The 13,915-nt window shown below is 35.4% G+C and overlaps 1 protein-coding gene across 6 annotated transcripts in view; it reads left to right on the top strand.

Annotated features, from left to right (window-relative positions):
- The window catches only part of RAD51B (RAD51 paralog B), a 750,762-nt gene that overhangs the window by 55,998 nt on the left and 680,849 nt on the right, over positions 1-13,915 (top strand). For all 6 annotated transcript variants that reach the window (XM_073242228.1, XM_073242226.1, XM_073242231.1 and 3 more), the window contains exons 6-7: positions 7,602-7,721; positions 9,107-9,290. In XM_073242228.1, the coding sequence (XP_073098329.1) occupies positions 7,602-7,721; positions 9,107-9,290 (304 nt within the window). The remainder of the gene's footprint in view (positions 1-7,601; positions 7,722-9,106; positions 9,291-13,915) is intronic.

Raw genomic sequence — 13,915 nt, 5'->3', positions numbered from 1 at the left:
CTTTATATATTTTGGATGTCAACCCTTTATCAGATATGTCATTTATGAATATATTCTCCTGTATTGTAGGAATTCTTTTTGTTCTACTGATGGTATCCTTTGCCATAGAGAGGCTTTTTAGTTTGATATAGTCCCACTTGTTCATTTTTGCTTTTGTTTCCCTTGTCCGGGGACATATGTTCATGAATCATGTTTATGTCCAAGAGATTTTTGCCTATGCTTTTTTCTAAGAGTTTTATGGTTTCATGACTTACATTCAGGTCTTTGATCCATTTCACCAAATTTACTTTTATGTATAGGGTTAGACAGTGATCCAGTTTCATTCTCTTACATGTAGCTGTCCAGTTTTGCCAACACCAGCTGTTGAAGAGGCTGTCATTTCCCCATTGTATATCCATGGTTCCTTTATCATATGTTAATTGACCATATATGCTTGGGTTTATATCTGGATTCTCTATTCTGTTCCACTGGTCTATGGGTCTGTTCTTGTGCTGGTACCAAATTGTCTTGACTGCTGTGGCTTTGTAGTAGAGCTTGAAGTTGGGAAGGAAGATTCCTCCTGCTTTATTCTTCCTTCTCAGGATTGCCTTGGCTATTTGGGGTCTTTTGTGTTTCCATATGAATTTTAGAACTATTAGTTCCAGTTCGTTGAAGAATGCTGTTGGTATTTTGATAGAGATTGCACTGAATCTGTATATTGCTTTAGGCAGGGTGGCCATTTGGAGAATATTAATTCTTCCTAGCCAAGAGCATGGGAAGAGTTTTCATTTGTTAGTGTCCTTTTTAATTTCTCTTAAGAGTGCCTTGTAGTTTTCAGGGTATAGGTTTTTCACTTCCTTGGTTAGATTTATTCCTAGGTGTTTTATTAATTTTTTTTTAAATTTTATTTTGGTATCGTTAATCTACAATTACATGAAGGACGTTATGTTTACTAGGCTCCCCCCTTCACCAAGTCCCCCCCACATCCCCATTCACAGTCACTGTCCATCAACATAGTAAGATGCTGTAAAATCACTACTTGTCTTCTCTGTGTTGCACAGCCCTCCCCATGCCCCCTCACACACTATACATGCTAGTCATAGTGCCCCCTTTCTTTTTTTCCTGCCCTTATCCCTCCCTTCTCACCTGTCCTCCCCAGTCCCTTTCCCTTTGGTAACTATTAGTCCATTCTTGGGTTCTGTGCTTCTGCTGCTGTTTTGTTCCTTCAGTTTTCTTTTGTTCTTATACTCCACATATGAGTGAAATCATTTGGTACTTGTCTTTCTCTGCCTGGCTTATTTCACTGAGCATAATACTCTCTAGCTCCATTCATGTTGTTGCGAATGGTAGGATTTGTTTTTTTCTTATGGCTGAGTAATATTCCATTGTGTATATGTACCACATCTTCTTTATCCATTCATCTACTGATGGACATTTAGGTTGCTTCCATATCTTGGCTATTGTAAATAGTGCAGTGATAAACATAGGGGTGCATCTGTCTTTTTCAAACTGGAGTGCTGCATTATTGGGATAAATTCCTAGAAGTGGAATTCCTGGGTCAAATGGTATTTCTATTTTGAGCATTTTGAGGAACCTCCATACTGCTTTCTACAATGGTTGAACTAATTTACATTTCCACCAGCAGTGTAGGAGGGTTTCCCTTTCTCCACAACCTCGCCGACATTTGTTGTTGTTTGTCTTTTGGATGGTAGTCATCCTTACTGGTGTGAGATAATGTCTCATTGTGGTTTTAATTTGCATTTCTCTGATGACAAGCGATTTGGAGCATCTTTTCATGTGTCTGTTGGCCATCTGAATTTCTTCTTTAGAGGACTGTCTATTCAGCTCCTCTGCCCATTTTTTAATTGGATTATTTGCTTTTTGTTTGTTGAGGTTTGTGAGCTCTTTATATATTTTGGATGTCAACCCTTTATTGGATCTGTCATTTATGAATATATTCTCCCATACTGTAGGATACCTTTTTGTTCTATTGATGGTGTCCTTTGCTGCACAGAAGCTTTTCAGCTTGATATGGTCCCATTTGTTCATTTTTGCATTTGTTTCCCTTGCCCAGGGATATGTGTTCAAGAAGAGGTCACTCATGTTTATGTCTATGAGATTTTTGCCTATGTTTTTTTCTAAGAGTTTTATGGTTTCATGACTTACATTCAAGTCTTTGATCCATTTCAAATTTACTTTTGTGTGGGGGGTTAGACAGTGATCCAGTTTCATTCTCTTACATGTAGCTGTCCAGTTTTGTGAACTCCAGTTGTTGAAGGGGCTGTCATTTCCTCATTGTATGTCCATGGCCCCTTTATCAAATATTAGTTGACCATATATGTTTGGTTTAATGTTTAGAGTCTCTATTCTGTTCCATTGGTCTGTGGCTCTATTCTTGTGCCAGTACCAAATTGTCTTGATTACTGTGGCTTTGTAGTAGAGCTTGAAGTTGGGGAGTGAGATCCCCCCCACTTTATTCTTCCTTCTGAGGATTGCTTTAGCTATTCGGGATCTTTGGTGTTTCCATATGAATTTTTGAACTATTTGTTCCAGTTCATTGAAGAATGCTGTTAATTTGATAGGGATTGCATCGAATCTGTATATTGCTTTGGGCAGGATGGCCATTTTGACGGTATTAATTCTTCCTAGCCAGGAGCATGGGATGAGTTTCCATGTGTTAGTGTCCTCTTTAATTTCTCTTAAGAGTGTCTTATAGTTTTCAGGGTATAGGTCTTTCACTTCTTTGGTTAACTTCATTCCTAGGTATTTTATTCTTTTTGATGCAATTGTGAATGGAATTTTTTTCCTGATTTCTCTTTCTGCTAGTTCATTGTTAGTGTATAGGAATGCAACAGATTTCTGTGTATTGATTTTGTATCCTGCAATTTTGGTGAATTCAGGTATTAGTTCTAGTAGTTTTGGAGTGGATTCTTTAGGGTTTGTTATCATGTCAAACAGTGACAGTTTGACTTCTTCCTTACTAATCTGGATGCCTTTTATTTCTTTGTGTTGTCTGATTGCTGTGGCTCCTCCAGTACTATGTTGAATAAAAGCAGGGAGAGTGGGCATCCTTGTCTTGTTCCCGATCTTAGGGGAAAAACTTTCAGCTTCTTGCTGTTAAGTATAATGTTGGGTGTTGCCTGAGTACTTATTTTTTTTAAAGTATTACACCAACTTATTTTTACATGTCTTTGAGAAGGTAATCTAAAATAGTCTGTTAATCATGCTTGTTCACCATAGACTGCAATTTATCTCCAGATTGCTTAATAATCAGATAATAGTATAGTCTGATAATAAATCCTGGGGTGCTCAGTGACTGCCTTGGGGAGGGGAATGCTAAGTAGACAGAGTTCTGGGTCCCCTTCTGAGTGATTCAGGAAAAACTTTGCTTTTGTTTGTTTTACCTATTGGACTTATGCTTAAGATCTGATACAGTAGACACTATATGCTTCTATATACATTGGCTGTATATATAAATATATTAACCTAATGACCTATCTATGGAAATTTTGGCATCCATGAGAACTGCAGTATACATGAATTGGATGACTACTGTTATCCCTATTGGAGATAATTAGTAAAAGATGGAAATGAAGATTAAGAATTAAAGGGAAAGTGATATGGATGGTAAATAGCAATAAAGTTCAATAGAGAACTTTGGGAGAAATAAAATGGATAAAGGAAAATAAAGCTCTGTCTTAGAACTGCAAATGGATATGTGTGTGTGAGAAAAACAAACCTGGGAAGCAAGAGCTGGGACCTGGGATCCTAGGGTTCTGGGGAGGTGGAATGTAGGGTTAGAATTTTAGGAGATAGTAGTGGACAGCTCTGAGTAGTCATGAAATCAGAAAAGCTCCATAAACTAGGAAGAGATATATAGTTCAACAGAGAGGAAGACATTAATCAAATAATCACAAAAATGTAAAATTATAAATATTATAACTAAGTGTACAAAGGAGAGGTTTATGTTGTATTTGAACTGTGTGGAAGCACTGGCCAAGCTTAGATTTGAAGGAGCTGCTATATTGGTGTGCATGTCACCTCTCAGGGGCCAGTGCCCTTGAATTCCTACCAAAGTATTTAGAGTGTCACTCTTTCTGAATCAGTGTATTGAGAGGGAGGTATGTAGTGTTGAATTTGGCTGAGTCTGAAGGCAATACCAATGTGGTCTTAAGAAAATTTGCCTATTTGCTAGTTGGTACAAATCCTGGATCTTTGATCCAGGGGGCAAACAATAGGAGAGGTAAATTCCCTCTTATCATTAGTTGAGATAGTTTTATGACTCTGGGTAGGTTTTCCTTAGTCTAGTTCTAGCTGCCTTATTATTTATGAATGGGTAAATTAGTGGGGAGGGAGATCCTGGAAAGGTTTTGGGATAGAAAGTGGAAATTAATTGTAAGTACTTACTACTAAAGCAAAAACCTTGGAATTTTCTGGAATCTGTAATAGATTCACATTATTATATTTAAGAATATCATAGTGCCGAGCAAATACATATTAAATTAATGAAAAGGAAAATATTACATATGCACAAGAAACTTTGAGAAATCATAAACTTACTTTTCAGTATATTTATGATGCTATTTTTCAACTAGAATTTTGGAAAACTTTTTTTTTTACATTTAGCATATGTTTTGTTTCAAGTTAGCATGTGGTCACTAATGTGAAGCTTTTAACTTTCCTTTTATACAAGAGCTGTGAAGTAACAGGGGGAACTAATAACAAAAACCTGGAACAAATCCAGTCTTCTCCACTTCAATGAATGGCAATCCCATTCTTCCAGATGCTCATCCAATTAGTCAAGAAATCCCTTTAGTTCCTCTTTTGAACTATATTTTGAGTTCAGTTTATGTCTAATCACCTAAACTCTTCTCTTGGTCAAGTCATCATCTCTTAACTGGACTACTGCACCAGCTGCTTCAGCTTTCACCCTTGCTGCATCTAGCCTCTTCTCTGTTTGGTAGCTAGAGTGAGTCTTAAAAAAAAAAAGAAAGAAAGTAACTTAGATCATGTCTGTCCTCTTAAGTTTCCCATTTTACTAAATAAAATCTAAACAAAATACAACCGACCTAAAGATCTTATGTGACCTTGGCCCCTGGCTAACCCTCTGACCTTATTATTTCCTTTTATTCTCCTTCTTGCTTCCTGTGTTCTAGCTACACTACTCTCTTTGTTATTTCCTCAAACATCCTAGGCATCTTTTTACATCTGGGCTTTTTTACTAGGCTATATATAATTCTCTCTTCCTATGCGCTGTTCGGCTCACTACCCATGTGGTTCATTTTTTCATCTCCCTTAAGCCTTCGCTCAGATGTTACCTAATTATTAAAGAGGCTTTCCAGACCACCTTACATAACATAGCACTTGTTTCCATCTGTTACAGTCTGTCCATCATCCTGGTTCACTTTTTTTTAGAGTACTTATTGCCTGACATATAATACATGTTTGTTTGCCTCTCTCAGGAGAATGTAAGTTCCACGAGAGAAAGGTTTTATTTATTTATTCATTTGGGTTTTTTTGTTGTTCATTGCCAAATCCTGAGCACCTAGGATGGTGCCTGGCACAGAGTAGGTCCTCAATAAGTGTTTGTTGAATGAATGAAGCTTAACTGCATCCTTTGAAAGGAATACTTTTTATGAAAAAAGTGTCCACTAGATGGCATTGCTTTCAAACTTTATGTGTTTAGTGTCCAGGAGCACTTTTCTGTTGCTTGCTCCAAGAGTGATCCTTGTGATGAACGTTGTCAAGAGAAATTGCTATGATTAATGTAAGGCACATAGAGTAATACATTTATATTTGGCTTTTGATTTACATTTTTTATTATATCTTTTCTAAAATAAAAAAATCGGAGAAACTTATTATAGAAAATTTCAGCATATTGTTATGTGAATACCATTGGATACAGATTTAGCATGGTAACAGTGCATGAAATAATTTTATGTCCATACATCGACCACCTTCCTTCTGAAGGACCTTAATGGAATAGGAGAGTAGTAATAAGTTCCAGAGCCTTTCACCACTCAAGCTTCTAGTTGAAACCCAGCCTAGTGTTGAAGGCAGAAAATTATTATTGTCTGTCAGCTGTTCACTTGTTGCTGCCAGTGAGTGAGGTCCTCTCCATCTGGTTTCTAGTCAACTGGGCATCCAAGTTTTGAAAAACTTCCACGTTTCTGGCAGATGTTACCATATGTAGCCTATAAAAATTAAGTGGGTTCCAAGTGTTAGAGATTTTTAGCTGATTCCTCCGACTATCACTAAATTCAGCAAATAGTTGTCCTAATCAGGGAATTTACATTTTCTCCAAACCTTCAAAATGTGTCTATTCAGCCCTTGCCAATGTCATCTCATTTCTTCTTGCTTTCATCACTTACTACATTTCCTCCTCTGTCCAAACCCTGTGCTTCTCTCAAGCATTTCTCCTGAATGCTTGCTCATTTGAACCATTTTGTTCTCTTTACACATCTTTTGAAACTCCTTCCTCTTGGTATTGCTTCCTCCTAAAGTAGTTTTTTTCTTCTAGTTCAAATTGATGGCGCCTTTTCTTTTCAAATTGTTCAAAATATACCTTATAAAAATGACTACTTTTCTTTTACTTCTCTCATTTCCTGTTTTAGATTTTTCTCTTCCATTTCTGATTATAGCATGTGTACAGAACTTATTTTGTTTATCTCATTAACATTTTCAACCTCTTCTTGGAACTCATTAACTAGAAATGAAAGCACTGTTCCTTTGTACTTTTGTGTCTTTAAATGGTACATAAAATGTAGTATGGTTTTGTGTTCACAGTCTTTCTTCCCAGTCACTGTTGGAAGGTTAAGTACTGGGCTGACAAAGTATTTTAAATAATAGATAGTTACACTCAAAGATTTATGCTTTTATATTTTTAACCAGACATACTTGAAATTTCTAGCACTGCTCCTCAGATCGTGTGGCGTTAACGATGACAGTTGCACCTGCTCACCTTGTCATTCTCCTACTCGAAGAGGCCCACCCCTGCATTAGGTCTTGCTTTAGGGTCAGAGTTCAGTGTTTAGAAAATCATTTTTGTAAGGAAGTATTGGACAACATCTGTTTGTTTAGAAAATAATTTCCTGTTTACCAAGGATCTGTTGGATAGCATTTACATTGCATGTATTAAGTTTTAATTGAGAAAGCACATTTTTCTGGTCTTTGACATGGAGATATACTGAGAGCTGATTGTTAAAATGATAATATGTTCTATACTTGTTCAAATATATTTCTTTCATTCATGAAAATAAAAGCATTTTTCTTATTTACTAGATATACCTTAAATAGCAACTAGTCAAACTATTGTTTATAACCAACATTTATTCCGGAAAGATAAACCTCAGGGACATTGCTGCTTACTTACTTAACATTAGATGAGATCTAAAAGCCCTTGCTGGTCTCATGCTCTGACTGCTAACCTCTCTTAGAGCTTATAAAGGAGGGCTACATTCAAAAATTATATATTCAGCCATGCTGCTTATACCTGCTCTATTTTTGTTCTAGTGTTACTTGTGGCTTAATGAGTTTCGTAAGTAAAATTCACTGGAGGTTCAGCAATGTGGCCTTAAATATCATTGACTGTTTTCACTTGCGCTATTTTCCACCCCCAACAGACTGGTTGAGATTGCAGAATCTCGTTTTCCTAGATACTTTAACACTCAAGAAAAATTACTTTTGACAAGCAGTAAAGTTCATCTTTGTCGGGAGCTCAGCTGTGATGAAGTTCTACAAAGGTATGCCATTTTAGATTTTGGTATTTTAAGAATACTTAGAAGGTTTAATATTTGCTTTTCATGTTTTTAGTTTCTGAGTGAAAACAAAGTCTGTATGTATTACACTTACAGGAAATAATTATTTCCGTGTTCTTTATGAGTTATAGCCTATTAGATGAAATATTTTTAAAAAATGAAAAAAATTAAAGGAATAGAATATTTTGGATCTAATTACTTCAGTTGTATATTAATTGTCCATTGATCATTAACCAATTATCCCCAAAGTTTAGCAGTGTAAGCCAACAAACATATGTTTTCTTACATAGTTTCTGAGGGCTAGGAATCTGGGAGTGGCTTAGCTGGGTGTTTCTGCCTCAGGATTGCTCAAGAGGTTGCAGCCAAGCTGTTGGCTAGGGCTGTAGTCATCTCAAGGTTCACTTGGCACTGGAAGATCTTGTATAATTCCAGGGTCACTTATTTAGTCACTGGAAGGCCTCTTTTCCTTACTTGCTGTTGGCCATAGGCGTTTGTTCCTTTCCATGTGGGCCTCTCCATAAGGCTATGTACAAGTTGGCAAATTGCCTCACACAGGGCAAGTGATTTGAGAGAGTGGGCAAGTGAGAAAGAGTCCAAGATGGAAGCTGTAGTTTTTTATAATCTAGTCTCAGAACTGACATACCATAATTTTATCACAGGCTATTGGTCACACAGACCAACCCTGATACAGTGTGGGAGCAGACTGCACAAGGGTATAAATACCAGGAGGTGGGAGTAAATGGACGTCATTTTGGAGACTGGCTCCCACAAGTAGTTACTCAAAAGTTAGAGCTTTATCCATAGACACTGAGAGGTGACTGGTGGTTACCATGGGTGAGGGGTTGGGGTGGGTGGCTGTGGAAGGTGAGGGGAATAAAGGGGCACAAAAATTCCCAATCATCATATAAGTTGGTTATGGGGATAGTACTAAAATATGGAGAATATAGATAGTGATTCTGTAACATCTTCCTATGTTGACAGATAGTAACCGCACTAGTAGGGTTGAGGATTTAATAATATGGGTAACTGTTCAACCACTGTGTTGTATATTTGAAACCAATAAAAGACTGTATATCATCAATACTTCAATAAAAAAAGGAAATAATGAGAAAAAATTAAAAAATTTAGAGCTTTATCACTATCATAGCAGAACCAAGGAATGAAACATAAATATTTTTTTTCCCAAAGGAGTGCAGTATGTATAGAAGAGCTGGAAATAAGCTATGTTTATTGAATACTTACAATTGTTACTGTAACTTAGGGAAGTGTAATTTATTGTTATTGTTTTTAAGTTGGTTCGCTCTTGCAATACCTTATTTTTTTATTTAATCTTAAATTTATCTACTATTTTACATATCCTGCTTTTATAGGATTGAATCTTTGGAAGAAGAAATTATTTCAAAAGGAGTTAAACTTGTGATTATTGACTCCATTGCTTCTGTAGTAAGAAAGGAGTTTGATACACAACTTCAGGGCAACATGAGAGAAAGAAACAAGTTCTTGGCAAGAGAAGCAGCCTCCTTGAAGTATTTGGCAGAGGAATTTTCAATCCCAGTAAGTTTTCCTTTTTCTCTCTTGTTTTTATTTCCCTTTCTTTTATATTAAGTTCATTGACTTATAATATCAAGTAATAGAAGAAAATGTAAAATGGATGAATTTTTAAAAGTAATATAGTCTAATTGCTATAGTAAATATCACCATTTTAAATTTGTTCATCTGTTGAGGTTATTTTATCCTTTTCACAGTTTGTGCCTGGAGCAGATTTAAATGTTGTTTTTAAAAGTTGTGATAGTCACATCTTTTCCTCCTTTTCACTGTTTACTCTTCGTGCATATTTTTTATTTTATACTACTTTTTAAAAAAGTTTTATGTTACTTATATAATATATATATATTTCAAACAGAGATAAATATTTATTAAAACTCCCTGAAATTGCCTACATCTATTTTTACAGTTTCTTTTACAGCAGTAGTGGTCAATTTTTGTAAATATTTTAGGTTTCAGTATGATGTTATTGTGTTCAGTGCTGTTTTGTACACTGCAGTATTTGGTTTGCTGCAAATAGTCAGAGGTTCACTAACATGGTGTGTCTGGAGTTAAAGTAATGAAAGTGTCAGCAAGGAAACCTTGAAAGATCACTTGGCTTTCAGTAGTGGGAATTGTGATCAGGAAATCTGAAGATGAAGGTATATTGCAAGAGTTTGTGGTTGGTAAACTATAAGTCATAGACTGTGCTAAGTTACATTCCCATTAGCAGTGTGTGGGAGAGTTCTACTTGTTCTGCAGCCTCATCAGCATTTAGTATTGTCAGGCTTTTCAGTTTTAGCTGTGCATCATCTCAACAGAAGATAAGAAAATTCCTTAAACTGAAATAAAAATTAATTATGATTTTAAAGTTTTTAGATTTATTTTGGATCTTTGTAACATAAAGAATGTGTGTCAATACTGTAAACTACCACATAGCCTTTGAGAATTATAAAGTTAAGCAAGAAGTTAACGGAGAAAATGTGGCATAGAAGAAGTTCTAAATATTTTAGTGGCTTTTAAATTAACATTTTTGATTATATGATGTAATTCCTGGTGAATCAAGTGCTGTAAACTTTATCCTGGATGGAGCTCATCTTGTAAATTTTATTGTAGTTGGTTAAAATGATAAATTTAAATCCATGTCTTCCCTGGCCAAGGAGAATAAGGGAACTTAAAAATATTTTGTAGAATTATTTGATTGAGTGGGAAAATTAAGTATGTATACTTACTTAAGTCATACTGTTGCTTGACTTAATCCTGCATTAAAATAAGAAAATTCACTTTTTAAATTGAAGTATAGTTGATATACAATCTTATACTGATTTCAAGTATACAACACAGTGGTTCAACAGTTGTCCACATTATCAAATTTTCACCCCAACTAGTGCAGTTACTGTCAGCATAAAAAGATATTGCAGAGTCATTGTCTATATTCTCCATCTTGTACTGCCATCCCTTTGACCAACTTATATTATGATTGAGAATTTTAGTGCCCCCTTTATCCCCCTCGCCTCTTCACCCAACCATCCCAGCCCCTCACCCATGGTTGCCACCAGTCACTTCTCAGGGTCTATGAATCTGCTGTTATTTTGCTCATTTTGTTTTTTGATCTCACAAATAAGTGAAATCATATGGTATTTGTCTTTCTCCACCTGGCTTATTTCACTTAGCATAATACCCCCTAGGTCCATTCATGAAAATCGACTTCTAAAAGTTGTATTTGTTTGCTTTTAAATAGTAATGGTAGGCTAATACTTTTTAGTTTTTTCTGAGTTCATTTATTTTCCTGAGAAAGGGGTTCTGCTTTTCTTTTTTTTAAAACATAGAGTCTTCTGAAAGAATAGGTACTTCATATTGCCATATTGTTCTTTATTTTTCTCTTCAGAGGTAAATAAAAAACACAATATGTAACTATATAACAGTGTGGTATTAGCTTTTGTGACAAGTGACTATTGGTTTTAGAAGAATTTTGAAAAATATTTCTTTAGGAAATATCAGAATTTTCCTGGCCTAATTACCTCATTTAAATGGAAAAATCATAAACTTTTAAACTCTGATACTATACTTTGAATAGGTAGCTTCAAATGGAACTAAATATCTTAAAACTGTTGTTGCCTGATTGATTATCTCTTTCAAATTAGCACGTTATGCTTCCATTTAGTTCCTCAATTGTGCCAACCAACATTCCTGCCCCAAGAAGTGTTTGCTATTCCACAGCCTACGATATTCCTCCTCTAAATATTCATGATTTATCCCCTTCAGTAACCTTACTAGTGAGGACTTGAGGACTTGCCTGACCATATAAGTATTAACCACACTCCTTGCCTCCCCATCTCTCTTATTTTGCTTTATGTTTCTCACCTCAGTTTTTACCCTCTTGAGTGTTACATGTTTATGCTTATTGCTTCTGTGGTCCCTCCACCCCGTAAAGTAGTCACAGGGACTCTGTCTACTTTGTTTACTGCTTTATTCTTAGCACCAGGAGTAGTGCCTAACACATAGTAGGCACTTGGTACATATTTTGAATATAATAGTAATTAGTATAATTTTAGATAGAGGGATGTTTTATCATGTAAGAGCTGTCTGTATTCAGATTATACTGGCATCTTGTAGGAAGAAAAAGAATTCTTAAAATTCTTAAACTTAGAAAGGTTTTAGAGATCTACATAGTATCAGAGAGGTAGGAAGTAGGAAAAGTTTTATCTCAGTTTAGTAGAACTATGGTAAATGAATTTCTGATGGCCTCTGAGGATTGGATGGAAAGCCAGGCATTCTAGCTTACCTCTGACTGTAGGTCTGAGATGGTGGCATTGGGCCAGGGCCATGTGTGGCATTGTGTCTCTAAATATATTTTCATTCAAGTAACAGTAAAGAGTAAAACCAATTTGGGTAGTGGTATGAGTACTTTATTGAAATTTAAAATTTCTTTACAGTGAACATGCAGTGCTTTCAAAATGTGGGGAAAAAGCTTAAAAATATAATTTGTACTGAATTTTGATTGTCACATTGTACATACGTTTGTGTATATAAGTACGTATGTATGTTTGTATACAAGTATGCCCACATGTCTGGAGATTTCAACTTCTCTCAATAATTGATAGAACAAATAGGCAGAGAGTCAGTCAGAACATCAGAGTAACATAATCAATTTGATCTAAGTGATGTTTATAAAACTTTCCATTCAATGCCTGCAGAAAATGCATTCCTTTCATGTATATATGAGATATTCACCAAGGTAGACCATATTCTGGGCCATAAATAGCCTAAACAGATTTAAATAGTGAAATGGTACAAAGCATGTTTTTTGATCATAAGGGAATTAAGTTAGAAGTCAATAACAGAAACATATCTGGAAAATTATCAAATATTTGGAAATGAAACAAAACACTTCTAAATAGCACATTGGTCAAAGAATAAAACACAAGATAATTTAGAAAGTATTTTGAGGTAACTAAAAGTGAAAACACAACATACCAAAATTTGTGGAATGCAGCTAAATCAGTGCTTAGAGGGAAATTTACACAATTAAATGCTTATACTAAAAAAGAAGAAAAATTTCAAAAATAGAAAAAAAGAACAATTAAATTAGTTCAACCATTGTGGAAAGCAGTATGGAGGTTCCTCAAAATGCTCAAAATAGAAATACCATTTGACCCAGGAATTCCACTCTTAGGAATATATCGTAAGAATGTAGGAGCTCAGTTTCAAAAAGACATATGCAGCCCTATGTTTATCTCAGCACTACTTACAACAGCCAAGAAATGGAGGCAACCTAAGTGTCCATCAGTAGATGAATGGATAAAGAATATGTGGTACATATACACAATGGAATATTATTCAGCCATAAGAAGAAAACAGATCCTACCATTTGCAACAACATGGATGTATCTAGAGGGTATTATGCTCAGTGAAATAAGCCAGGGGGGAAAAGACAAGTACCAAATGATTTCACTCATCTGTGGAGTATAAGAACAAAGAAAAAAATGTAGGAACAAAACAGCAGCAGACTCACAGAACCAAAGAATGGACTAACAGTTACCAAAGGGAAAGGGACTGGGGAGGATGGGTGGGAAGGGAGGGATAAGGGGAATAAGGGACATTACGATTAGCACACTAATGTAGCGGGGGGGTCACGGGGAAGGCATTATAGCACAGAGAAGACAAGTAGTGACTATATAGCATCTTACAGTGCTGATGGACAGTGATGGGGTATGTGGTGGGACTTGATGATGGGGGGAATCTAGTAACCACAATGTTGTTCATGTAATTGTATATTAATAATACCAAAAAAAAATTTTAAAAAAAGAACAAATTCACCCAAAGTAAGCAGAAGGAAGGAGGTAATAAAGATAAGAGCAGAAATCAATGAAATTGAAAACAGAAAAACAATAGAAAGAAATCAATGAAATAAAAATCTGGATCTTTAAAAAGATCAATGAAATTGGTAATACTCTCCCCAGACTGACTAAGAAAAAGAGAGAAGAAACAAATTAGCAATATCAGGAATGAAAGGGGATATTATTGTAGATCATATAGATTATTAAATGAATAATAAAGGATGTTTCTGTTAAAGAAATTGAATTTACAGTTAAAAATCTCACAAAGAAAACTTTACATCCAAATGGCTTTACTGGTAAAATCTACCAAACATT

Source organism: Manis javanica, chromosome 8, assembly GCF_040802235.1.
Source record: "Manis javanica isolate MJ-LG chromosome 8, MJ_LKY, whole genome shotgun sequence".
In the NCBI taxonomy this organism is placed as follows: domain Eukaryota; kingdom Metazoa; phylum Chordata; class Mammalia; order Pholidota; family Manidae; genus Manis; species Manis javanica.
This window is presented reverse-complemented; position numbering and strand designations above follow the sequence as displayed.